Raw genomic sequence first — 27,083 nt, 5'->3', positions numbered from 1 at the left:
TAAATCGTGAACTGGTTAAAGTATCCGAATGGTTTAAATCAGATAAATTATCCCTTACTATTGATAAAAGAAGTTGCATTCATTTTAGAACAATAAGCAAGCGCCCGGGAAATTGTAATATATTCATTGATGGATATTCTCTTGCTGAAAAATATTGCACAAAATTTCTTGGACTTACCATCACTGATGGTAATTTAAACTGGAATGAACATATTCTAAATACACAGAGATCCGTATCCAGTAATACTGGAATACTTTACAAGTTGAAAGATCTTCATACTGAAAGATTTCTCTTGATTTTATACCACTCATTAGTTTTGTCTTATATTTCATATTGTAATATCGTTTGGGAAAATTGTAGCACATCAAAAATAGACTAATTATTATTCGTATAATCACTAATATTGACTATTTGTCTCATACAGAAACATTATTCAACCATCTAAGTACATTAAAAATACAAGATATTCATATTTTATAAACAGGTATATTCATGTTTCAATATAAATCTGATCAACTCCCGTCTTTGTTTAAAAATATGTATAATATTAGTTCAAATATACATAATTATCCCACGCGTCATTCACCAGATTATCATTTGAATAATCCTAAACTTATTTTAGCTCAAAGATCAATTATACATAACGCAGCTGATGCATGGAATGCTTTACCCAATTATTTGAAATTAAGTCCCTCCCTTAATTCCTTTCAGACAGCTTTTAAGAAATATCTTATTTCTAAATATCATCCATATTGAAAAAGATGAAACAGGTTTCTTTTTTCTGTTTTCTTTTTCTTTAATCTTGGTCTATTAAGTTGATTTCTCTTTAAATCATTAATTTATGTGTTCACTGATTTTTTAAAGAGGTGTTCATTTATATCATAAACGAACAAGGGCTTTGTTCAAACTTTCAAAATACTAGTATATAACCCCTAAACACACACAAACACATACACACGTAACGCACACACACACACAGCATACATACACACTTTACATCAACACATGCACGCTCATAACCACGTAATCCACATAATCAGAGGTATAAGTACTCATACGATCCCTCACATCTATTCATTACATCAAATTTAATTCTAGTATAACACACCTGTATTATGAAAGCACACTTCATCGCACGTAATGCACTTAATTCATTGCTTCACCACATAATAGCTTCCCCTTGTGGTAGCCAAAAAGCTAGCACAAGACAGTTCAATGGGTGATTGCCTATTTTGTATGTTGATGTATTATCATGTTTCTTATTCACTCATTGAGGCTGCCATCACCATCAAGCGCTTGCTTTTTCATTTCATTTATTTTTTCCTTCTCCAACAGAACTTGTAAGTACATTTTTCCTTCCAAATGAAATATAAATACATAATAATATGTGAATATTACAAAGTGTGATAAGTGGAATTTATAGATATACAAATAACAAAGTGAAAAAGAAATAAGCACACACACACACACACACAAAAAAAAAACATTCTGAAATTGCGAAAATGCAGGAGATGGGGGAGGAATGCTGAAGAAGCAAAGCTTGTAGGGTGCATTCCCCCCAAACATATAATAACATCTTATATCATTGATCTTCTACTTAACAAATGAGATTAAATTTTTCCCTCCTCGTTACCTGGAAACATGATTGTGTATCGTCGATTCCTTTGATGTCATTGTCGTTCTGTTTAAACTTTAAATATTATTGTGATTATTATACTATGATTGTAAAACTGTTTTTGTTTCGATTATGTTGTCAGATATACGTGTCGCATTATGATTTCATGGAAAAAAATGTAGAAATAAAATCAAACTGAACTGAACTTAATAATATTGAATGACTAAATCGTGGTATCTCAGCTCTTATTCCGTTCCGCGCGTGCGACATCACTCTGTAGGCCTACTTATGGCCACATGGAGGTTTTCAGGGGAAGGGAGAGGGTGTGCGAGGGGGTAGCCCCCCTCCCACACGACGGAGCTTTTGAATTTTTAGGATTCTGATACGCATTTTTGTGGAATATTCGGAAAATTGTCGATCCCCAAGTGCAGAGTGTAAATCAATGGATGGGAACCGGGGGGGGGGGGAAGTAAATCAAAATGGCATGAGGGAACTTTTAATTTTATTAGAATTGAAGTGATAGATCTGGGGAGTGTTTCATCAAGTTAGTCAGCGCTGACAAGTTGTCAGTCTCTGACAATTACCATATAGTAACAGTCAGTGACCAGAGCATCTCAGCCAATCAAGACCAAATATTTTGCTGAAATTGTCAGTGACTGACAACTTGTCAGTGCTGACTAAATTGATGATTCATCAATTTCAGGGGGTGTTTCATTGAAACAGGGGGGTGTTTCATTGAAAACACCCCCCTGAAGCACATTTCAATAAACCATTTGGAAATCTGTCATTCTAAATGTGTACGGTACTAAGTATATCAGGCCTATAGGCCCTTGACAACCGAACGGGGGGGGGGGGGGGGGGGAGGGGGGAGTGGGGGGGGGTATTCCCCTTGGCACGCGAGAGAGATTTTGCATTTTCAAAATTGAAATTCAGCAATTTGGTGCACACTTTGCGTGAAATATTTGGACAATTTTTTATCACAAAAAAAAATCTTTCAAAAATTTTCACATCGCAGGAATAATGGGGAGGGGGGAAATGTGATACGTTTGCCCCCCCCCCCCAATATTTTCATGGGGGGGGGGGTGGGGGCAACTACCCCCTGACCCCCAGAATCGACGTCCCTGAGGAGGGGAGGGGGTTACCCCTCCAACTTGTTCCAAATCAGAACTACAACATGTAGGCCTACTCATAAAAAGGCAGTTGTCTACTAGATGCTGCCGTTTCATGTTTTAGTGTAGACTTTTCTGTTTGTCACGCACGGCAGTGTCAGGTGACTAATAATTCTATTCTAATTTTAGAATGCACCCATAGAGCATAGCCACATGACAAATGAGGAGCAACGACGTAGTAGGGCTCTGCTTTACGATTAGACTCCAGAGGTATGATTATGATATGCGTTTTGTAGCAGCTGTCAATCTAATTTATGTTGAAGACACATGTTGTCACACATCATCAAAGAAATCTGTGGTAACGCGAAGTATTTTGATCTCTCCCGATACCTAGTCGGTGGTGGTGGCAGTGGTAGGCGTTTCTCAGTTATGAGAGTCCCATATACTCGTATTCATGTTATCACTAAAATCGCGATTCGTCTGCGTTTTCACCTGGAGGCTGGGTGCTGCTGGGAGGTGGGAGATCGTGCTAGGTGCTAAGCTAGTCTAACGTTACATACCTAACAGGTGGGATCCCGCCTCGCTCTTTTCACCGAGAATCTTGACGATAGGCTTGCTTTCATTGACTCTTTGCTTGCTAACGACTTTTGACGTGTGTGTGCAATATGGAATAGTTTCTAATTTACGTGGATATTAAATTAGCACGTGATTAGGGACTCTAACACTAGATAATGACATAATCAACGATAATGTGTCAGATCTGAATAAGATCGTCACGCATGTACGCATCAGACTCGGAGATGACAAGTTGGCAATCATGCACTTTAGATGGGAAAATGGGAACGCCCGATTCGGACTGCCTCGATGACAGTGCCAGTGGAAAATTCAAAACGTTTTGTGGGTTTTGCGGGAGTTAATTATAGTCGTCCGTTGCAACTGGGAATGGCAACGGCAACTTCCAATGGCAACAGCCAATCAGGAAGCTGGATTCTTGTCGTTACTATGACAGTTGCCATTCCAGGGCCCTGTTTTATCAAAACTCAGATAAATTTAATGTTAAGTCAGAATATTAATCTATGATTAACCTCTCATATCAACTCTAAGTCCACTTAATCTATGATTAACTTCCAAGTTAACTTGAACTTTGAAGTTCGTTTTATCAAGACACCCACAGTTGGAAAAAAATTTAACTTCCTCCATAATCAACATAGAAGTCACTATAAGTTTTCTCAACCGCTCCAAATCCATGATTAACTTAACAGTTGATAAATATCAATGTTAAGTAGAAACAGTCTAGGTAGACTCAATTGTAAGGCAATTTACAGAAGAAAGATGACTGTCACACTTTCCTAGTCTAGCTGGGGTCTTGTCACAAATGTTTGTCTGTTAACTGCTTACCTTTCTCTAACATTTTGTTGCGTTTCTTTCATGTAATTATGGTCTTTTCCTTGCATGAAATTCACGATCGGCACCCATTGCTTACGCGACTGCTGCACGCAAACACCCTAGACAGCAGTCTCAATCCCAGCCTGCGCACCCGGCGCCTTGGCCCGCCCGGCGCCCGCCCGCCAATCAAGCCATCGCCAGCAGGGCAAGTAACCGAGTACGGTACTGTAACTGGAACCACGTCTGTGTGCAATGCATATCTTGCCAAAAACCCATATGCGAGGAAACCAGTGATTTCTGACGTGTGTAGGCCTACGTAGAGCTTGTTCGTCCGTAGATAATAATTAAGAGTTTAGTAGGCCTATACAGAAAATAAAGAGTTTAATTCTATAGCACCGAGTACGACAGTAACTTGAGATCTAAGTTAGGCTAATTAGTAATAGGCTTAACGTTGGGCCTAAGTAACGTTCAGCGAGTCGTTTGTACTTACCGTATAACACGTAAGCCTACTGCAGATTAGAGCGTCTATTAGACTGTTAAATAGAGTCTAGAATTTCGACATGTTGATGTAGACTCGCGATCTATTCTTTACAAAGCCGATGTGCGCGTAGATCTTGTACTGTAGTCACCACACTCTCACAAGTTTCCATACTCCTACACGTAAACACACAGGACTTCAGCCTATTGAATTAGAAAGACTTGAAACAATGCATAGATATTAATAGGCCTACACGACCTTCACCTTGGACTCTAAGTTACTGGACGTTTAGATCCAATACTTGAGTGTTTAATCCTACATAGTGTGCGGAATCTTTACGGTATGCGCGTACGCAGATTTTCGTTGAGCTCGAGATGTGCTAGATCTATCGACCTACTTTCTTCAATACAACGCAAAACGGCGTATTTTGCGGTTCTGTTGCAAACTTAAATACTTCTAATTCAGCGGCTGTAGCACTAATAATACTGCGTCGCACTAGCAGACTACGCTTCCGTGGCCATGGCAAACAATCATGTTTTTGTTGTTTGTTTTGCTTAAAGTATTGTATTGTTTTTAAGCAGACAGTAGCGGAAACCAGCCTCGTCCCGTGTTTTTTGTTTTGACTAAATCAATAATTAAGTCATGGTGATCACCTATAACTATAATCGACTGTTAAGCCTCTTCGTAAAACGGAAACTTGCAGTTGATTTAAAGTTATAGCGGACTTCAAGTTGGATAAAGTTAGCGTTGATTTCACAATCAATGCTAACTTTATCTTGATAAAACAGGGCCCAGCAAGAGTTGCTGTCATATCAACTTTTTATGAAATTGAGCCCAGGCTCCTACATCACTCAGACACCACAGCTTCGACAGCATGTGTTCCAGAAGGCAGTACTGTAGTGTGCGCATGTGTGTGTGTGGGATTTTGCATGCCATTGGCATTGGGATTCAGTGTGTATATTTGTCAATGTAGAATTGCGCTGCGATCAGCCCGAACGCTTTGCATTCGGGCTGTGGATTGTAGGATTTGGGGTCTCGTTCAGCGTAGTATCGCTCCTAAACTCCAACTTTAGCACTATAAATTGCTTCAATTTGATACCGATGTAGTCCAATTGTTGGCAATACGTACCAGGGGCTGGGAACATTTGGTTCCTCTAATACTCCATAGTCCCTTCCTGTCAAAATTGATGACTTTTAGTTTAAATGATTTTCAAGAGGAAGAGTGAAAATGACAGCTGCTCCATTCGATGGATTTTTAACCTGTGCACATGCGCTAGCCAGAGTGCTGTGTACTGGCATTTTGACAAGGCCCTCTCTTGCTGTATTGTGTTGCTTTCTGGGGGAGTGAAGAAGCAATCCCAGATGAGCGCGACATCGTGAGAGCAAAAGGGCCTTGTCCAAAGGCTAAAAACATTGTGCCTTTCATGTCTATTCACATCGCCAGTGCGCAATGTGCCATGCAAAGGTTGTTTCAAAAAGCGAAGGGAAGAACGAGGAGAATGGAATGAATTTGATAGGAAACGTTTGTATAGTATAAAAGTAAGCCTTTTGCTGGTGAAATGGACCTGTAACTCATAGGGGGGTAAAAATTTGTGTTTGTCTTTCATCGTACAGAGACAGCACTCTGTTGACTCAGGGCGCTCCCACAACTGTATACAAGGAGCGCAATGTAGTGCTTGTGTGTGTGTGCCATAATGAAAGCACTTATAATGGTATGCCACACCACTGCTCTAAATAATTAATATTTAATTAATATTATGTATGAACTTCAAATTTGCAACTCGACCATGCACCATACCCCATCTAGTGTTTGTGTCAAGTTGGCACTGTCATTATTGACCAACTACAGCTGTACATCATTGAAATAGACTTTTGACATGAGTGTCAGGTAGTACAATTCTCTTGCAGCAAGATGCATCACTTCTCAGTGTATTCATTTACTCATTCATGCATATTTCCATGTTTCCTCACTACTTTCGTTTATTCAAATTTGGATCAAAGTTATATAAATCTGTGAGTAGAAACAAAGAAGTGATACACAAGTGTACACATATAGTCAACAGGCATGTGTGTGCCTCTCATGCAATCATGTTATTTTTATGTATTTTAATGTAATGTATGCACTTTATTTTCATATAGTGGGAACCTGATTTAGTCAAATTGGCTTTGATGAAATTTAAAGCAAAATATGAATGTGGAAAACTTGGATGAACTTTTGAGTAAATAAACAAAGATGTGATGCAAAAGTATTCCTTTGTGTGTTGAAGGAATTTCATTTGAAGCTAAGGCTTTTGAATCTGCAGCTAAACGAGATTTTAATGGCGTTGTCATACTGCAGCATTTTGTAGTATGTTGCAGAGCTCCTCTGTAAAAGCTTCTGTTTTGGAAGTTCAGACTTTGTCTGAGAGAGTCTATGGGGCCAGACTTGTCAACATCTGGGCAAGTCTAAGGTAAATGACATTACAATCCAAAATTTTAATGAAATTGTTTACATTGTAAATTTGTTCATTGAAATACCTGAGGCTTGTCATTAGTATAGGTACATGAGTCAATGAGAGTGAAGAAGCAAGTGGAAAGTTTTTCTTTCAAACTGCATTTCTTATCATACTGCAAGTGAAAATGTGCCTTTAGCTCTGTGTGTGTGTGTGTGTGTGTGTGATCCAATTGAAACTTTCATTTTCGCTGGGAGAAAAAAAAAAGAACAAATAGCAGTTTACATGCATGCATAGAATCATCTGATATATTTTTCTTCTTATTCTGCTGCTTTTTCCTCTTGTTATCTCTTCTTCCTTCCAAGCACATGAAAGGTTGATATTTTTGTCAGATCTGTGTATCAAGATGTACCTGGAACTTCTTCAAGGCATTCATAGTGCTACTAAACCCACAAATAAAACCTCGGATTTCGATCACCAATGAATTTAAATGGATACTGAGAGTGCACTGCACTTCTACAAATTTTATCCATAGTATACTTACACTCAAGCGTTAAGAAAAAATTTTAACTTTGATCTCACCTCAAGAAATGTATTAAAATCTCTAGTTGAAAGGACATTATTGGTGTATTCCATGCTCCAAATGATATATTGACTTTCTTTTCCTTTTGCTGTGGTACAACATGTCTCTGAATTAAAATCCATACTGTGCAATAAAAGATTTAGGTCAACATGAATTCATGTAAATTTTCTTTCCTGTTCATATTGAATGTGTTGAAAAAAAAAAAATATTGACAAATTAAGCACCATTTTTGCGAAGCATCACCTTTCATCTGATCAAAAGCAGTGTTAAGTTTCAAACAGTAATGACATTACATACCTGTATGTACTATAATACAAGATGTGCCGTATCAATATAAACAGGAGATTTATAAAACTTTCCCAAGTAAGGGAATATACCCGTTTGTGCATTTGCCATGTAAGTGCATGTAAGAAACTTCACTAGGCTTCAAGGAAATATAGAAAAATAGGAGCTTGAAGGACAGGTGATTGCTGTACAGCAACAATGTCTATGATCACAAAACTTTGAACTGATGTTAGATTTGTTATAGGACTATATTATCAAAATGTACTAGATAATGTAAATTATGCATACAAGTGATAAACTTCTTAGACATGTGCATGATTCAACTTCAATAGGATCTATGCTAAGCTAAAAATCAGAAGCACATGTATCCAAGGATATACCATGGTGATGACATCATTCTGTAAGTGAAAGTGATTGCTGCTCTCTGTTAATCACTTGCTAGAGGTACTGCAATGGCCTATGGTCAAGAATTTGGGGTCGTCCCATCAGACCCACACCCATTTACAGGTGCACGAGTTTGACATTGAAAAAAGTCCACGAGTCATATAGCCTATGAGTTTGACACCAGACAAATAAGGCCCATGAGTCCACCAACAGGCAAGACCCACGTGTCTGACACTAGGCAAAAAAAGGTCCAGGAGTTTGACACTAGGCAAACAAGGCCCATGAGTTCGACATTACATCAGGGGTCTTAATGTGTCAGTTTCAGCCTTTTTCGGTTCATGTCAAACTCATCGGTCTTGTTTGCCAGGTGCAGGGTGCTACATAAACACTTGGCCGATTGCCCGGGGCAAGTGACAAATCAAATTCGGGCAAGTGTTTTTGAACAATAACAAATGCTTGCCCGAATTGGGCAAGCAAAAAGTTTTGAAGCCACCTGTTTTTCACTTAATGCCCCCTCCCAACAAACCCACAAAGTTAATCATACAAAGCCCAAAGATAATGGCTGTTTAGTGATGCAATGCACTTAACATTTTATTTCACCAGCTTTCCAACACTTACATGCAGAAGCTCCAATGCAATGCAATGGCAACACTTGATCGCACAGAGTTTGTTACTACAATGTGTTTAAGTGTGCAAATCAGTGTGTGCTTTTTATTCCAATGATTGTGTTTTATTAAGCCCTTGACTATATTATTTCCTTATATTTTGGACTTTCTTTTTGGGCAAGTAAAATTAATGTTTGGGCAAGTGTTTTGCAGCAAATTTGAAAATCTGCTTGCCCGATCAGGCAAGTGGTAAATTAAAGTTATGTAGCACCCTAAGGTGTCAGGCTCATGGATCTTATTTGCCTAGTGTCAGGCTCATAGGCTTTATGACTCATGACTTGTGGGCTATGTGTATCAAATTTGTAACGTTCACCCAAGAATTGCCCTTACAATTATTGTCATGGTCACTAAATGTTACTTCATTGTAACATCAACATTAGTATCTGACATTTCAGTAACTGATATAACATAATGATTGTTAGACAGTGATCTATGCAGCATTTCATTGTTTCTGTAATTATCTTTTCCTGTACATCTTTTTTTTTTATGCCTCTGCCACGAAGTGGTGCCAGAGGCATTATGTTTTCGGTCCGTCCATCCTTCCGTCCATAATCAATTTTGTGGAGAGCGTAAGTAAAAAAAACTAAACCAGTTTGAGGTATCCTAATGAAACTTGGCATGTATATGTATGAGTAGGCAAAGTTGTGCCTATCAATTTTTAGGTGCACATGCTCAAGGTCAAAGGTCAAAAGGTCAAGGTCAAATGCTCAAAATTTTACTATTTCCCCCATATTCATGCCGTGCCTGAAGGTATTTTCTTGAAACTTAGTGTATATACACTGTGTATGAACTACCAAATAAAGATTCTCCAGAGAGAGTTTTGGGTCATGAGGTTAAAGGTCAAGGGTCAAAGGTCAAGTCAAAATGTTGAAATTGTACACTTTTCTCCATATCTCGCAAATAGTTCAAGGTATCTTCGTGGACCTTAATAGTATATATGCATGTACTGACTGGCAGTGATTATTTAGGGAATTAGGGGGTCAAAGGTCAAAGTCAACTCCTCAAAATTTCACTACTTCCGTCATATTTATGCAATGCCTGCAGGATTTTTCTTGAAACTTGATATACATGTATTACCCAGTAGATACTGTAAAACGAGGAATGTTTGCCTGCATTTTAATTTCGTGAGAGCCAAGATTTGCAGAATTGAAATGCACGCGAAAGTTCTTGTTTACACGATATGCATTGAATGTTACAGGCAAGTAGTGAAAATTTCATGCCGCGTAAAAGGGTGTTGGCTCCAATTCGCGAAAATTTCATGCCACGAAAATGTCATGTTTTACAGTATTCTCTGGGAAGTTTCTTGCCAAAAGGTCAAAGGTCAAGTGAAAATGCTCAATTTCCCTTCTTCCCCCATATCTCAAAAATAACTGAAGGTATCATCATGAAACTTATTAAATATTTGTGCATGTTCTACCTAACAGTATTCTCTTTGGAACTTTAAGGTCAAAGGTCAAGGGTCAAAGGCCAGGTTTAAATACAAATCATATTTTACCATACTGAAATTAAACTTTTCTCCATACCTTGTAAATTACTCAGTGCATAAACTTATAAAAAGGTCAGAAGTCAAGTAAAAATTGTCAAATCCCCAACTACCTCCATTCTGACAAAACCTGTCTTTTTAATATTTCGCCAATTTATGTGAAACTGTCATCACACATTGTCAAGACATTGTACTATAGACCTATTAGGAGAACCATGCATTATGGCGGAGGCATACCAGTCGCTGTAGCAGCATTTTTACATCCCCTCTTAAGCCAATCAATAGAGACCTTGCCAAAGGTGTTATGCGCTATATAAGAATGGTAATAATAATGATAACTAGAAAAGCACTCTGAGACCGCAGGCCTCTGCCAAGCAGCTACTTTGCACCGTGATCTTGCTCTTCAGATGAGTGATTTCCACCCACTGAAAAATCGTCAGATTTCCCAATGTATATAGAAGCCTTTGTTATGTCATAAACCCTCAGATGCGCGGCGCGCCTTGCCCCAGCAGAAACTAGAGCATGCACTTTAGTGCGCGCATGAAAACCTCAAAAACGTGCAGCTTGAACTCCCAAGTTCAGTGACCCTACCTGGCAAAATATCGAAAATCCTTCATAAAATCCATAAGAATTTCTGGATCACTACCAAAATTAAATCATCTGTTTCTTGTGTCATTCTCAAACTTTCCTGCAAGTTTCATCCAAATCCATGCAAAACTTTTTGAGTTATTTTGCACACGGACAAACAAACAAACTAACTAACAAACAAACAAACCAACGGTAACGAAAACATAACCTCCTCCCTTGGCGGAGGTAATAACTTGATAATTATTGTTGCATTTATTAATGCAGCCAGAATTCTTTTTTTTTTCTGTCATGTGGTAGAGGACTTCTCAGGTAGCTCAATACATGTTAAAGATTGTTGTTTAGAGTGCTTGTAAACCTAAAAGTGAATTTCCTACATGTAGTAGTCTCCTTATGCAGCAATGATGACACCAAAACTTTAAAAGTTCATAACTTCATAAATCATTTGTCCAATTCTCCTCAAGCTTTCACCAACATGATCTACTAATTTTGCTGCTTTCACTAAATCCACATTTATCTTTGTGCTTTGGTTTCTTTTAAAACTCTCAGATCTCCAGTATGATAAAATGCTCTGTGAATACATTATCCTATATCTAATGTAGCTTACCAGTCAAGTGCTTTATGCTTTAATAGTCAGATGTCTTCATATTCAAACTTACTTTATTATTCTATCATATTCAGGATTCTCTGTGAGGTTACGCAGCTGATATTTTGGAGATGCCGAGATGGTAGCCTTACAATTGGAATTTCTGTGGCATGAATGGAAGTGGCATGCTAAGGACACATTGTAACAGCGTGCAGCAATTCTATTTGTTTTTTCTCTGAATGTGGGATGTAAGTATTGGAAATTTGCTTACAAGATGTCTGCCAGTCGACCCATGCTCCTGAAAGTTGTCATCTTGGGTGACGGTGGAGTTGGTAAGAGCTCTTTGATGAATCGCTTTGTCAGCAACAAGTTTGAACAGGAGTCTTTCCACACCATAGGTGTAGAGTTCCTCAACAAGGATATTGTTGTTGAGGGTGAGACATTCACGGTGCAGATATGGGACACTGCTGGACAGGAGCGCTTCAAGAGTCTGCGAACGCCCTTCTACCGTGGATCTGACTGCTGCATGCTGACATATGGAGTGGATGACCGCCAGAGCTTCCACAACTTGACCATGTGGAAGAAGGAGTTCCTGTACTATGCAGATATTGCTGAAGGGGAGAGCTTCCCCTTTGTTCTCTTGGGCAATAAAGTCGATGTAGAGCCAGAGAAACGGCAGGTCATGACTGATGAAGCAAAACAGTGGTGCGCGGACAACGGCAGTGTGCCTTACTACGAGACCAGTGCAAAAACAGCTGTGAATGTTGAGGAAGCCTTCATAGCCGCAGTCCGGAGAGTGGTGGAGCTGGATAGGAAGCATGATGAAAGGGGAGATGTGGGACCAATCAACTTGAACCAGAAGCCTAGCAATGTCCAGAAGAAAGGGGATTGTTGTTAGTTTTCAGTCTCTGTGTCTTGCATTCAGCTTTCTAGTGCATTGTGAGGTTGTGAAATAGGTCTATTATCCTACATTTTCTTTCTTAATGAAGCCATTCTTGTACTGATGTTAAAGTATTTGTTGATGTCATTAAATATATCATTCATTTTCCAAATGCAAGTTGCAGGCCTTAAAGTTACATTCCTCTTGCAAATTGCTGTATAGCAGGCAGGCTGCTAGTGGAGTAGGACCAGTAGCAATGTGTGTCTTTTCCTTAAATTTATGTTCTGGTAAGTTTGTTCTTGCAACTTGAATATGCATGCTACATATATTCAAAGATTAACTGTAAATAAATTGATTCAAAGGAAGAACTCTAGACTTTGTCACAACTTGTGAAATATGTCTATAATACAATTGTTTGTCTCTGGATTTAAATACCTTTTTTTAATTGCTACTCTTGGAATGTGAAGTTTATACCCCACCCACACATAGTGTGGGCAGTTGGGCAGTCTGTCGGTTGCAAAACTTGTGGCTCAAACTACTCCCTCATTTTTGGAGCAGTTGACCTAAAATTTGGCATGTGTGACAGCTAACATAGGTAGATGATCATGTGCAAAACACCTTTTCTGTCTTTATGGAGAAATGAGTTACCACGGTAACAGCAAATTTTTATAAAAATCATGCAAAATATTCTGGCTCAAACTTGGAGGGAAGAGTGGTTATACAAAGTTACACAATTGACCAAGCATGAAGGTCACCTCAAGGTCAAAGGTCACAGACAGGGGTCAATGAACTTTAGGGCCCAATGTTAAGTTTTTACGGCATGTTTTGATTATGGCTCATAATTTTTGATGTATATGTCTGTGACCAAACTTGGATGGAAGATGTCCCTTGGGGAGTTGAAGGTCACCACAAGGTCAAAGGTCACAGAGAGGGGGCAACAAACTTTTAGGGCCCAATGTTAAGTTTTTACGGCGCATTTCGATTATGGCTCAAAACTTTTGATCCATATGTCTGTTTGTGACCAAACTTGGATGGTAAATGTCCCTTGTGGAGTTCAAGGTCACCACAAGGTCAACAAACTTTTAGGGCCAAATGTTAAGTTTTTACGGCGCATTTTGATAATAGGTCGTAACTTTTGATCCCTATGTCCGTTTGTGACCAAACTTGGATGGTAGATGTTCCTTGGGGAGATTAAGTTCATCACAAGGTCAAAGGTCACAAACAGGGTCAACAAACTTTTAGGGCCCAATGTTAAGAGTTTACAGCGCATTTTGATTATGGCTGATAACTTTTGATCCATATGTCTGTGACCAAACTTGGCTGGTAGATGTCCCTTGGGGAGTTGAAGGTCATCATAAGGTCAAAGCTCACAGACAAGGGTCAACAGACTTGTAGTGTCCAATGTTAAGTTTTTATGGCACGTTTTGATTATGGCTCTATACTTTTGATCCATATGTCTGTGACTAAATTTGGCTGGTAGATGTCCCTTGGGGAGTTGAAGGTCACAACAACGTCAAAGGTCAGAGACAGGGGTCAACGAACTTTTAGGACACGATGTTTTAATGTGTTTACGGCACGTTTTGATTATGGCTCTATACTTTTGATCCATATGTCTGTGACCAAATTTGGCTGGTAGATGTCCCTTGGGGAGTTGAAGGTCACCACAACGTCAAAGGTCAGAGACAGGGGTCAACGAACTTTTAGGACACGATGTTTTAATGTGTTTACGGCACGTTTTGATTATGGCTCAAAACTGTTGATCCATATGTGTTTGTGACCAAACTTGGCTGATGTCCCTTGGGGAGTTGAAGGTCATCGCAAGGTCAAAGGTCACAGACAGGGGTCAACGGTCGCAGACAGGGGTCAATGAACTTCTTGGAGTTAGAAAAACATTTATTTCTTCTACGCGAATAGGCGAGACACATTTTGGCACTTTCTTGTTTGAGCAATTGACCTAAAATTTGGCATGTGGGACTGCTATCATAGGAAGATGTGTAAGATGCCTTTTGAAATTTACACATGCCATCACACATGTGATGTGTAGTTGTGTAAAATATTTTTTTTTATGAGTGTGTAGAAATCAGTTGCCATGACAGCATCGTTTTTATACTAATTCAATAATATGTGGATTGACCTAACTCCCTGTTTTAAAGGGATGGTAAAGTATTGGTTGAGGTGAGAACTCGGCTTCTAACTTTTTTGTGAGATACTTAAAACCACTTTATGAAATGTTAAAAAGTATACAATTCTAACAGGAGTTCAAAGTTTATTTGATGAAAATCAGTTTTGAAAGGGCAGAGATATTAAAAAACAAAACAATCCTTATAAAAGGTGGGTCCCACTTTGTTTGGGTTATCTCTGCCTTTTCAGAGCCAATTTTCATCAAATAAACTTTAAATTTTTCTTACAGTATATGTTTTTCATATTTCATACAAGGTTTCTTATTAGCTAAAAAAAAAAAAAAAATCATCATCAAAATATGTTGGAAACTGCAAACCCCATCTCAGCCAAAACTGTACCATCCCTTTAAAGCATTTGAAATGAAAGTTGGCACATGGTAAGGTATGTAGATATTTTGTCATGTGTTGCCATGGTAACAGCAATTTTTGAAGGAAAATCATACAAAAATATTGAGAATTTTGTTCATTCCCACATTTTTGAGCATTTGACTTGAATTTGGCAAATGTGACCCCTATAGTATGTTAATGTGCATACTTCATCTCTTTTCATTGTTGAACAATGTGTTGCCGTGGTAACTGCATGTTTTAATGAAAATTGTATAGGGTAGAATTTGCTAATTCCCCAATTTCTTTTTTTAGAATTTGTCTCTAAATTTGACACATAATCGCTGTAGCTTGTAGATGGGCAGACTTCATGTTTTGCCATCATTGGACAATGTGTTGTCATGGTAACAGCATTTTAAATAAAATTCATGCAAATTATACGAATGGATATAGCTATCTCCCTCAGTTTTTGATCATTTGACTTGATGTTTCTGCACATTTTACCAATCTGAACTTCAGATGTGCATATTGCATATTTCAGCAGTGCAGACTGATGTGTTGCTGTGGTAACAGCCTTTCCAATATAAAGCACTAGCATACAAAAATATTGTGAATTGAGCTAACTCCCTCAGTTTTTGAGCATTTGGCTGGAAATTTGGCTCATATAACTGAAATAGCATGTGGATGTGTAAACGTTGTTTTCGTCATTGTTGAACAGTTTGTAGCCATAATGTGACAACAGCATTTCTTTAAAATGATAATCATACAAAATATTGTGGATTTGCCTACTTCCCTTATTTTTTGAACACTTGACTTAAAACTTGACACATGAGATTCCTATAGTGTGTAAATGTGCCAAATCCATCTCTTTTCACAAAGTTTTGAACAATGTGTTGGCCATGGTTCAGCATTTTTTAATGAAAATCATATAATACTGTAGATTTGGCCCTGGTTGCCCTGGTAACAGCTTTTTTTCAATAAAAACATACAAAATACTGTGGTTCGATATAACTTCCTTTCAAACATTTGTCTTGAAATTTAGTATTCCTGACCTTAGGAAATGAAGTTTTGCAAACTTCATCTTTATCATTGTCACACAATGTGTTGTCATGGTAACAATATTTAAAATAAGATTCACAAGATATTGCGGATTGCGCTAACTACCCAGTGTTTGAGCATTTGACATGAGATTTAGCACATAGACCACTGTACATGAAGTTATAGATGAGTAAAACCTATCTTTTGTCAGTGTTGAACAATGCATTGCCATGGTAACCCAATTTTTTGCGTTCAATAAAAAAGAATACAAAAATATTGAGGAATGAGCCAACTCCATCAGGTTTAGGTGGGGGTATTAATCACATTCAGTGATATATTTTTTATCTATAGTTACAATGAAGATATGACAAGAGGATTGCCTGATCATTGGCACTGTGATTCAATTATTTGGGCTGTTGAATTTTAGCTGTGGATCAACATTTTCCATGCAGGTACACTTCAAGATTTATGGAAGTACATATGATGAAGTGTTTGATCATGTCAAATGCATACTGAAGGTACTTGTATGTTTGAGTTGGTGTGTCTCATGTGTCAATTTGCTGTATGGTCAGCTTGAAGTGAGACTGGAGTGTGGGTAAACTTCTCAAAATTCATGTTTTTGTGCCTCCGCCATGAAGTGTCACCAAAGGCATCATGTTTTGGGGTTGTCCGTCTGCCCATCCCTCCTCCCTCCTTCCGTCCAACCTTCAATCCATAATCGATTTTGTGGACAGTGTAACTTAGAACCATTTGTAGCATCCACATGAAACTTCGCATACAATATATATATATATATATATATATATATATATATATATATATATATATATATATGTATGTGTGTGTGTATTTATACATGTGGATGAAGCTGTGCCTATCAGCTGTTTGGTGCACACGCTCAAATTTAATGTCAAAGGCCAAGGTCAAAGTTTTGAATTTCACTATTATCCCCGTATCTCTGCAGTGACTAAGTTATTCTCATGAAACCTAGTGTATACATGTATTACCAGGTTAAGATTCTCTAGGGAAAGTATTGGGCTATGGAGCCAACATTCACAGGTCAAAAGTCACATGAAAATACAACAATGCAACTTTTTTTCTCCATATCTTGAAATTCGCTTCAATTCGCTTCATGAAACTTTGAATGTATGCGCATACTGCCTGACAATGATTCTCAAGACTTTTAGGGTCATGGGATCAAAGGTCAAGGGTCAAATGTCAGGAAGAAACACTAATATTTAGCTTAAGAGCATGTAATGCTGAAATTACACTATTTTCTCCCTTCCTTGAAAATTACGTAGTGCATACACAGTAGTGCATACACATACTTAACTTATATATCTATTGTATATATATATTGTATATATACACATATGCATGTGTATGCATTACAGCACAATGATTCTGTAAGGCAAGATTAGGGCCATGACGTTAGAACTTTAAGTGATAAAGTTGAGATGTCAATATTTTGAAAATAGCTCAAAGTATTTGTGAAAATTAGGTATTACCAGTGAGTGATCATTTGAAGAAAGTTATGGACAATGGGGTCAAGAGGCAAGGGTTAAAAGTCAAGTGAAAATGCTCAGATTCCTGAATACTTGCTCTGAAACAATTTAGCCATGAAATCTGCACTGGCTGTTAATCCCAAAATGCATGAAGTTCAAGAACCTCCTCATCACATACATCATCCATAACCATTCACCCTTATACTTAACTGACCTGATCTCATTGAAACCCAAACTGGCTACATGCATGGACCTCAGATCATCATCTACAGCCCAGCTCAAACTTTGCCCTGGCACTCACAACTATTATGGTGACCGGGCTTTCTCTGTTTGTGCCCCCCTCCTTTGAAACAACCTCCCTACTTAGTCCATGGACCAAGACCCGAAAAATGGGTTATTGGTACCACCTGAGGTGGCAAAACCTTTTTGGTGTCATTTTGTTTGTCGAGCATAGATATGCTTATCAAGCTATGATAGCATTTCCAAATGAGTAGCTTAGTCATAATAAATGAATTTTTAACCAATTTGGTCTCGTTTTTATATCCCTATACTTCTGAATCGAAACTAACCGCTATACAAAGAAGAGCACTGTCTTCTGTATGTCCCACCGAATTAGAAACACAGACGGTGGTATGTCCACAGGTGTTCTGTTGTAAACGTGGTGTGCTTAGTCTTTATTCAAGGCAGCGAAGGGAATATCCAAAGCTTATTATACAGTGCATATCCCTTTATCTTAAAAAAAAAGAAAAAAAAAAAGAGCAATTCCTTGTGAATTTTGCCGGACTTTTCAATTATTCATCATTTTCCGGTAAAAACGCTAATACCACGCCAATGTCGCTTTATTTCCATCCAACAGTGAAAGATAATGCAAAAAACAATGTACCGGAACACTACAATACATTATAATAAATGATATTGTAAATGAACAGAGTGATTTTTGTTGAAAACTGATGTATTTGTTGAGAGGGTAGTGTAAAAACAGTATAGATAATCCCTTTTATTAGGAACTTTAGATATGATAAACGGTACATCATTATGAAATGGCATATATCTAAGGATTATATTTTGCTATGATAGCATTTCCAGAGTAGTAGCTTAGTCATAGGTTTCAGCCATTAACCCGACCAATACCAAATATTTTTTGACACTCTTCGACCAAAGACAGGCAGAGTGTGACCTTTGAAAATTTCAAGGTTTTTAAACCAATTCCTCTGAAATTTGGCACATATATTCAGCATATGATGCTGTAAAAAATGACACCATCAAAATTTCACTGGTTATATTAAAACAGAAGCACAGTGAAATGTGACAACTCACCTTGATCTCCGGGACGACTTCCATTCGTACTTCCAGCTGATGATGGAGTTGCGTGGCATCAGATCTCTCTTTCTTTCTTCTCACCCCCTTCTTTTGTCTCTTTGACCTTCATTATCCTGTCAATGTGTTCTTAATTTCTGCTACAATACTGCGTCTTTACATTATGTGACAATTGTTTCCGTGTCTGTGTGTGTGTGTGTTTGTTTTTGTTTTTTTGCCTGATTAACAACAATATTCTGGTAAACACTGCTAAAAAAGAAAAAAGAAAAAACAATGTACCGTTATCATATCTAAAGTTCCTAATAGAAGGGATTATCTATACTGTTTTTATACCACCCTCTCAACAAATACATCAGTTTTAAACAAAAATCACTGTGTTCATTTATAATATTATTTATTATAATGTATTGTAGTGTACCGGTACATTGTTTTTGCATTGTCTTTCATTGTTGGATGGAAATAAAGCGACATTGGCGTGGCATTAGCATTTTCACCGCAGCGTTTTCACCGGAAAATGATGAATAATTGAAAAATACGGCAAAATCCACGAGGAATTGCTTGCTTTTTTTTTTTTTTTTTTTTTATAGATAAAGGGATATACACTGTATCATAAGCTTTGGATATTCCCTTCGCCGTCTTGAATAAAGACTAAGCGCTGTGGACATCATAACCTTTGGATATTCCCTTCGCTGCCTTGAATAAAGACTAAGCGCACCGCGTTTACAACAGAACACCTGTGGACATACAGGAGACAGTGCTCTTCTTTGTATAGCGGTTAGTCTCGATTCAGAAGTATAAGGATATAACAACGAGACCAAATTGGTTAAAAATTAATTTATTATGACTAAGCTACTCATTTGGAAATGCTATCATAGCTTGATAAACATATCTATGCCCGACAAACAAAATGACACCAAAAAGGTTTTGCCACCTCAGGTGGTACCAATATCTGGCCTGGCCCATGGACTAACTCCCTCCCAGTCCTCCACCTCCATTGACTTTTTCAAAAAGAAATTTAAAACTCATTTATTTCATGAACACAACTACTGATTATGTATTGTTTATTATTTGTATTAGTAGTTGATTTCTATATTTGTTTGTTTTGGGATTTTTCTATAATTTTAAAGCGCTTCGAAACATGTTTGTATTAGCGTTATATGAATATTTCATATTATTATTAGAATCTTAAGAAATTTGGTTCAAGGAATGTAAACACTTGACACTAGGGTTGTGCCATCAAACTTTCAAGCACGTCATTTTAATTTTTTACCGATCATGTGAAACTGTCGCAGATCACACTGCCAAGATGTACTACAGACCTATTTGGAGAAAAATGCGATATGGCGGAGGCATACCTGTCGCCATAGTGACATTTCTAGTTTCATCAGAATCAATACCAGCAACAGTGGTAATGATGGCTTTCGGAGAGTTTTTGGTTTACATTTTGTTTGAAGTAGGCAATTAAATTCGGTGTCTCAAAAGGTATATTCTAGCAATGTAATCTCAATACATTATCAACAGATCTGGTTCCCTATCATGTCTACTTCAGGCGATCCTTTTTCATTTCAATGTCAATGTCACTTTAATGCCATTTTGATGCTGGCTTGTTCATGTGTGTTGCAATTACTCTGTTAAAAGACTTAGATGAATGTTCATTGACATTCTATCAGTGCAAGGTGACATTTAAGTAATGTGACAATTTTTTTTTTCCTGTCCTCTGTATGCAGTCTTACGTGAGATTTCCTGTTGATGTAATTCAAAGCATTCTTTCAAATTAAAATACCCAAGTTTGAAGTTTTAAACTGCCAATGTTGAGCTGTTTCACAAAATCTGAAAACTATCGTAATGTAAGTGTTGACATTCATCTGATTGATTGTGAGCATGATGTAACATGAGTGGCAGATTTGTTTGTAATTTTACGTGCTCAAGAGATTCTTGAAATGTGTCAAAAATTTATGAAGGGTCTGCAACCACTGTGTGTGTATGTGTGTTTATTTGTATCTTTTATTCATGTATCTCAGCAGACAGAATCACTGACATCGTTTGCTATTTCCCCATCAAAAGCTTCACATACAGTTTTTTTTTAATATCGTAGGAAGAGAGGTTTTCATTTTATTAATCAGTCTTCCACAGAAGATAAGGCATTGCTTTGAGTATTGAGTCTATTTTAAGTGAAAACATAGTTCTTGTAAGAGTTTGAGAACCCGTCTTGCACCATTTCATATTTGCTTACAATATATCGAAAGAGTCTACCAAGAAACTTACCTGGCTGACGTAATTTGCTGGGATGATGTATTGTTTTGGAGTATTTTGAGATTGAAAATAAAAGTTGGTATACTGACCTTTATTCCAGAAGGATCCAGGTTAACTTGGTCTCAGGGACAATTGGCCCTATTTCAGACAATTCATACGCAGTTACATAATTTGATATTCTATGCATAGGCGCACATTGATTTTGTAGGCGCGCTAAAGAGGTCCTTTGATGCGTGCATTGTATCAACTCGGCCCGTAACTGCGACCAGCCAAAATGCGAAGCGCTCCCGTAGTACAACACTGTACAATCCAGAAGGACAACTCAGCCCCGCCATCAAAGTGAGGCCGAGTTGTCCACAAGTCCGAGTCAGCCTGACCCCAGTAGGGTTAAATTCTGAGATGCGAACATTTTTTGTTAATATTTCACATTTTCGTTGTTACCCAACGAATATCTTGTAACAGTGTTATTCCTCACATTTCTTAGGCATACGTGTACATTTTGGAGTGAAATTTGACAATTTTGCAGGCATACCAGAACTATGTTTTGCCTTTAAAAGGGTGTTTACAATGTGTACTGAGGGTAATTTTGGTCCTCTCTTATTTTTCCCATCACATGTGGTGTATTTTGCATAAAACAGTTGAGTAATTTTGCATTAATGTGATATTGTGTACTGAGTAGGCCATTCTAGCATCAATTATTTATGCAATTGGTTCTAAATGCCCCTCTATGAATTTACTGCAGAAGTAGGTGCCTTGAAGTGTTTTGGAATATTTTGGGATTACTATGGGATTATGTCTGTTTCCTTGATTTATACTTCTGATAATGTCAAACATTTGCCCTTCTACAGCAGTATGTATTTGCAAATATTTTCACAATTTGATTGATTTTTGTCATTACAGCATGTGAGTGTCAGTGCTGGAGTAAAGGATTGATAATGCATATTCTGGCTGAAAGACAAGGATGCAGTTCATATCAAACAGAGTTATGCATTGCTCTTCATGTGCCTACAGATAGATTGCTCTGGTCTCTACAAATCAGAAGAGTTAATCCAGGATAAACAGATGGATAATGGATTTTTCTGATGGTTTACCATACATTTGAAATCCATTTTCAAGAGTAATTAATCCATATACTCTTATGCTACTGTTGTGAAGTGTCAACAAAGGTATTATTTTAGGATTGTCCTTCTGTCCATCCTTCCCCACCCCACCATTCCCCCCACCCCCCCCCCCCACCCCCCCCCACACACACACACACACTCAGGTGGTCATCTGTACGTCAAGTTGCTCCTGATTTGGAGGGAAAGGGTTATGATTTAAGAACAAAAAAAAAATCAAGAAAAATTGTTGAAAAGGGGTTCTTTTACTATATTTTCCCCAAAATATTTTTAATTAGGGATGTTTTTCAAATCTTTTCAGAACAATCCTGAAATAGGGTCCCGAATGGAGTTAGTTTCAAACCCCCTGCAACTTCTTAAATAGGGGTAGTATGGCCTCTCGGTGTGACGTTTTGTCCCGAGACAAAGACAAGACATTTCACCACATGTGCTGCTTGTACATATGGAACCAGGCATTTATGCACTGGCTAGTACATTTCAGCCAGTGCTCATTTAAGGACAAGTTCATCTTAATAATATGCATGTGGATTGAGTAAATGCAGCAATATCAGTAGAACACATCAGTGAAGTTTGAGGAAAATCGGACAATCTATTCAACAGTTACAAAGTTTTGAAGTTTCTGTGAAGTCACAGCTGGATGAGAAGAATACTACAGCTTGTGATGTCACATACCTAGTATGATATAAGGAAAATATAGAGAGAATTCTGCAAGATTTTGATTTTTTTTCTTTAAAGTACACATTCCCTGGACTTGCTAGTGACATATGTTAAGGGTAATATGATTCCCCTCCCTTATGAAAATGCAAGTCAAGTGCTCTTTTATTATGTGAAAAAAGTGGAAATGTGTTGAATTTTCTTCATATTTTCTTTATATCGTTCTACACAAGTGACATCACAAACTGTAATAGTGTGAAACTGAAAAAAAAGTTGTATCTTTTGAATGGATTGTCCAATTTTTCTCAAACTTTTGCTTATGTGTTCTACTATTAAAAACTATTGCTGCTTGCTTATGTGTTCTACTATTAGAAACGAATGAGTAATATTGCTGCATTCTCTCAATTTATATGTTAATATGGTGAAATTGTCTCTTATTTACATGTACATAAACACTTCCCTTCCAAAAACATGAGATGGGGTGATTTTGATGACTTCCTTTCCAAAAGCCTAGGATAAAAGTGGTCAAAATCCTAACCCATTTCCATCCTATAACCTGTTGAGGACGGGCCGATTTTGATACAACAGGCATTTCCCATAGACACTTGCCCGAGTATTCTTTGGACTCGTCCTCAATGGGTTAAAGAGGGTATCTAAAAGGATCTGGTACAAATATATATGTGTATGGCTGAGGGTAGGGGAAGGGGTGGGGGGGGGGGGGTGTCTTTCTGGCCATAATCGATTGTGTGCACTATCACTATGTAACTTAACCATTTGAGGTATCGAAATGAAACTTGTCATGATATACATATCTGTATGAGTGCATGGATGAGGCTTCGCCTATCAATATGTGGGTGCACAAATTCAAGGTCGCTTGTCAAAATCAAGGCCTTTTCTAAAACTTCACTCTTTCCTCAATATCTCTGTAACACCTGAAGAAATTTTCATCAAACTTAGTGTATATATCCATGTATTACTAAATAAAGATTCTCTAGGAAAAGTTTTCAAGGCCATGGGTTTAAAAGTCAATTGAAAGTGCTGAAATTTCACTTTTTTTTTCTTCAAAGCCCAGATATGAGTCAGGGTACATGTATTTTAAAGAAACTTATTACATAAACAGGTACTGCCTAACAGTGATCCGTTTGGAAGTTTGTGTCATGGCGTCAAAGTCAAAAGGGTCAAAGGTTTGGTCAAAACACTGTTAAAATGGCACTTTTTTCCTCCATCCCCTAGAAATAGCTCAATGTATAAACTTGATTTCTACATGCATTACAGCACAATTATTCTGTACGGAAAGATTTGTGGCCATGGGCTGGAAGATTAAGCTAAACTGCTCAAATATCACTAGTTTCTCCATCTTTCGGAAATGGCTCAAAGTACAATGTATGATATCCTCATTAAACTTAATTTGCACTTGCATTCCCAATGTTTATTATGTTTTAGTGCATTAGATCAAAGGTCATGGGTGAATGTCAGAAGTGACAACTAAATGCTAGTTTTGCTAAATCCCCATGTCTTTGAAATTTCTGCAAGCTTTTGGATAATTATGTAGCACATGTTTGAACAGCTAAGGTCATATGGTTATGAGGTCAAATATCAACAAAATTGTACCTTAAGCAGGTTCAATCATGAAACCCCCATAATTTTCCCAAATAATTGCTCTCTGAAACAAGTTTGCCATTCAAATGAAACTCCGCTATGGGATGTATTTACATATAACCACTCAACATGTTTTTGGGTTGTTCCATCAAACTTTCAAACATGTCAGTTTAATTTTTTGCCAATCATGTGAAACTGTCTCACATTGTTACGATGTAATGTAGATCTATTTGTAGAAAAATGCCATATAGCTGTGGCATACTAATTTACCATACCAGCATTCTGGTTAACATATTCTTCCTTTGGTGTCACAGTTGTACAGTTCATTTTGTTGTGCAGAGATGTCAAGTCATTTTTTGTAGCTTTAAAACCAATGAGCTATACTATCACACACAAGGAAGTCGCTATGCTAGCATATCTCTGCATACACAAAGTGTGCAGTACTACAAGCAATCTTACTTAAGTCTGAACATAATCCCCCATACCCTTAATGTCCTAAATGCCATCTGCCTACCAGAATATATCATTATTTTGACGGAAGATAGTAATGTATGCTGTTCAGACAGGCTCGCAATCAAGGCACATAAATCTGTATGAGAAAAAAAAATGTAGTACTAGTACTACCATGATCAAACTCTTTGTATTCCTCTTTGTAGTAATTACTGTGTCCCTGTGCTTTGTGTATATTCTTTGGTCAACAATGGAGTGTGTACTATTGCAAGCAATACTGGACTATTCTGAAGCACAACACTTACATCAAATACAGATTGAAGTCTCATGTTAAATGGCTGTCCTTTGGCACAATATTCAGACAAAAGGTTTTATGAATATTATACAGACAAAATTCTACAGTGATAAAGTGAAAGTTGAGAAGCAACTATACAGAGACTTTGTTGTTAGAGGCAAGCATTAAAATGATGAACTAGATGTATATGTATGAGAAACAATGCAGCCACTGTGTGGCACAAAGGCTTCATAATTATGATTAATGTACTCTCCCCAAGTTGCTGTAGACAGATAGAATGTGAGATTTGAAATTGTATGGAACAATGACTGGTACTTTTCTGCAAGTGTAGAAAACTTACTTCTTCTGTAGAACACTTACATTGTTACTCAAAAACTTTGACAAAGCTGAATTTCCTGAAGTCAAGTTGCATTTACGTAAGTTTTATGCCATGTATTTCCTGTTTTATTATTGCATAAAATTATATATATTTGGGAAAGTTCAGAAAATTGGCAATGTCTGTGGGATATTTATTCAGATGCTTGTGGCTTGCAAAGGTACAGTTGTTGATATAACAAAATCAAGCTCTAAGCCCTATCATATAGTTAATGCTTCACATTAAAGGGGAATTCTAAAGCAGTTAAACATTACTGTGAAAACAGTAAAAGTTTAGAAGCATAACAGTGACAATTTAATCAAGATTGGATGAAAATTAGGAAAGATATAAAATTGTGATGGTGAACTTTTGAAGTTTAACTTTCCAATCTGTCCAGTTTGGATCAAATTTTCACTGTCGTGTTTATAATATTTTGCTCTTTCTTATCAGACTGTAACTTTAAACTGGTCCAGAATTCCCCTTGAAGGACATTGGATACAACTGCCCGATAGGTCTTCATGTCTTAATGAAATTTTCTGATGTTTATTCAGACTATATCATTTATTACCTATATGCATTCGGAATACTGAAATGGTTGTTATTTAACTGGAAGAAGAAAAAATATATGTATAATGATTTAGAGTTTCAAGTGCAGCACACCTTTATAAGTGTCTTTGCTTTTAACTCGGTCATGTACCCAAGTATACATTGTCCCATCCTGTGTGAAAATGATTTATAATGCTCTATGCAAGTGTTGCATGTGTTCTCTTCTGCGCTATGTACATGTATATTACAGAAAGACTTCAACAGCAGTAGACTTTGTAGATCATTAGGGATGGAGAGGAACATATCGTCAGCTGACAACCAGAAGGGCGCTATCACGTTCTAAGATTTGAGCGTAAATAAAAAAGAAACAATCAAACTTCATTGAGTAAAAATTTGATTTCACAAGTCAAAAGAGGGTAGAATTATAAGGACTGTTCCAAATAAAGGGTGAAATACAGTAGTGCCCTTGTGGTATTAATTTCAACATTGCACTGAAAATAAAAATAATATAAAATTGACACCATAATGTAGAGGAGATCGAGCTCTACAACATGATACCAATAACTCAATACACCCCCCCCCCAAAAAAAAAAAAGAGAAGATAAATCTGATATCAAGATTTATACAACCCTTCTGGTTCTCAGCTGACGATATGTAGATATGAAATGCAACTGCAAACATACCAAGCATTCACAGAGTTATTTAGAAGAAACTCAAAGAGAAACTTAATTTAAAAAAAAAATAATAAATTGTAATAGTCATTACTGACTAGTAATCCCATAAATGTAAATTTGTCATGAAGTTCAATGTATTCATCCAATATGTACCTCATTCTACATTTGTAGATAAAATTTGATGAAATTAATTGGTCTTACAAATCTTGGCTACTGCTGTTGAATTCGTGCAAAGTCAGATAAAGTACCAAATACAATAAGTCAGTTACACATACTTTATGTAAAACAACATATTTGACATTT

At 37.3% G+C, this 27,083-nt stretch overlaps 1 protein-coding gene across 1 annotated transcript; it reads left to right on the top strand.

Moving 5' to 3' along the window:
* Positions 1 to 2,931: 2,931 nt before the first annotated feature.
* Positions 2,932 to 13,208, top strand: LOC140234794 (ras-related protein Rab-9A-like). Its single transcript, XM_072314831.1, has 2 exons — positions 2,932 to 2,995; positions 11,688 to 13,208. Exon 2 carries the CDS (start codon positions 11,867 to 11,869, stop codon positions 12,488 to 12,490), a length of 624 nt encoding a protein of 207 aa, XP_072170932.1. The 5' UTR covers positions 2,932 to 2,995; positions 11,688 to 11,866; the 3' UTR covers positions 12,491 to 13,208.
* The last annotated feature ends 13,875 nt before the right edge of the window (positions 13,209 to 27,083 follow it).

The sequence above is a fragment of the Diadema setosum genome, chromosome 11, assembly GCF_964275005.1.
Source record: "Diadema setosum chromosome 11, eeDiaSeto1, whole genome shotgun sequence".
NCBI classification, from domain to species: domain Eukaryota; kingdom Metazoa; phylum Echinodermata; class Echinoidea; order Diadematoida; family Diadematidae; genus Diadema; species Diadema setosum.
This window is presented reverse-complemented; position numbering and strand designations above follow the sequence as displayed.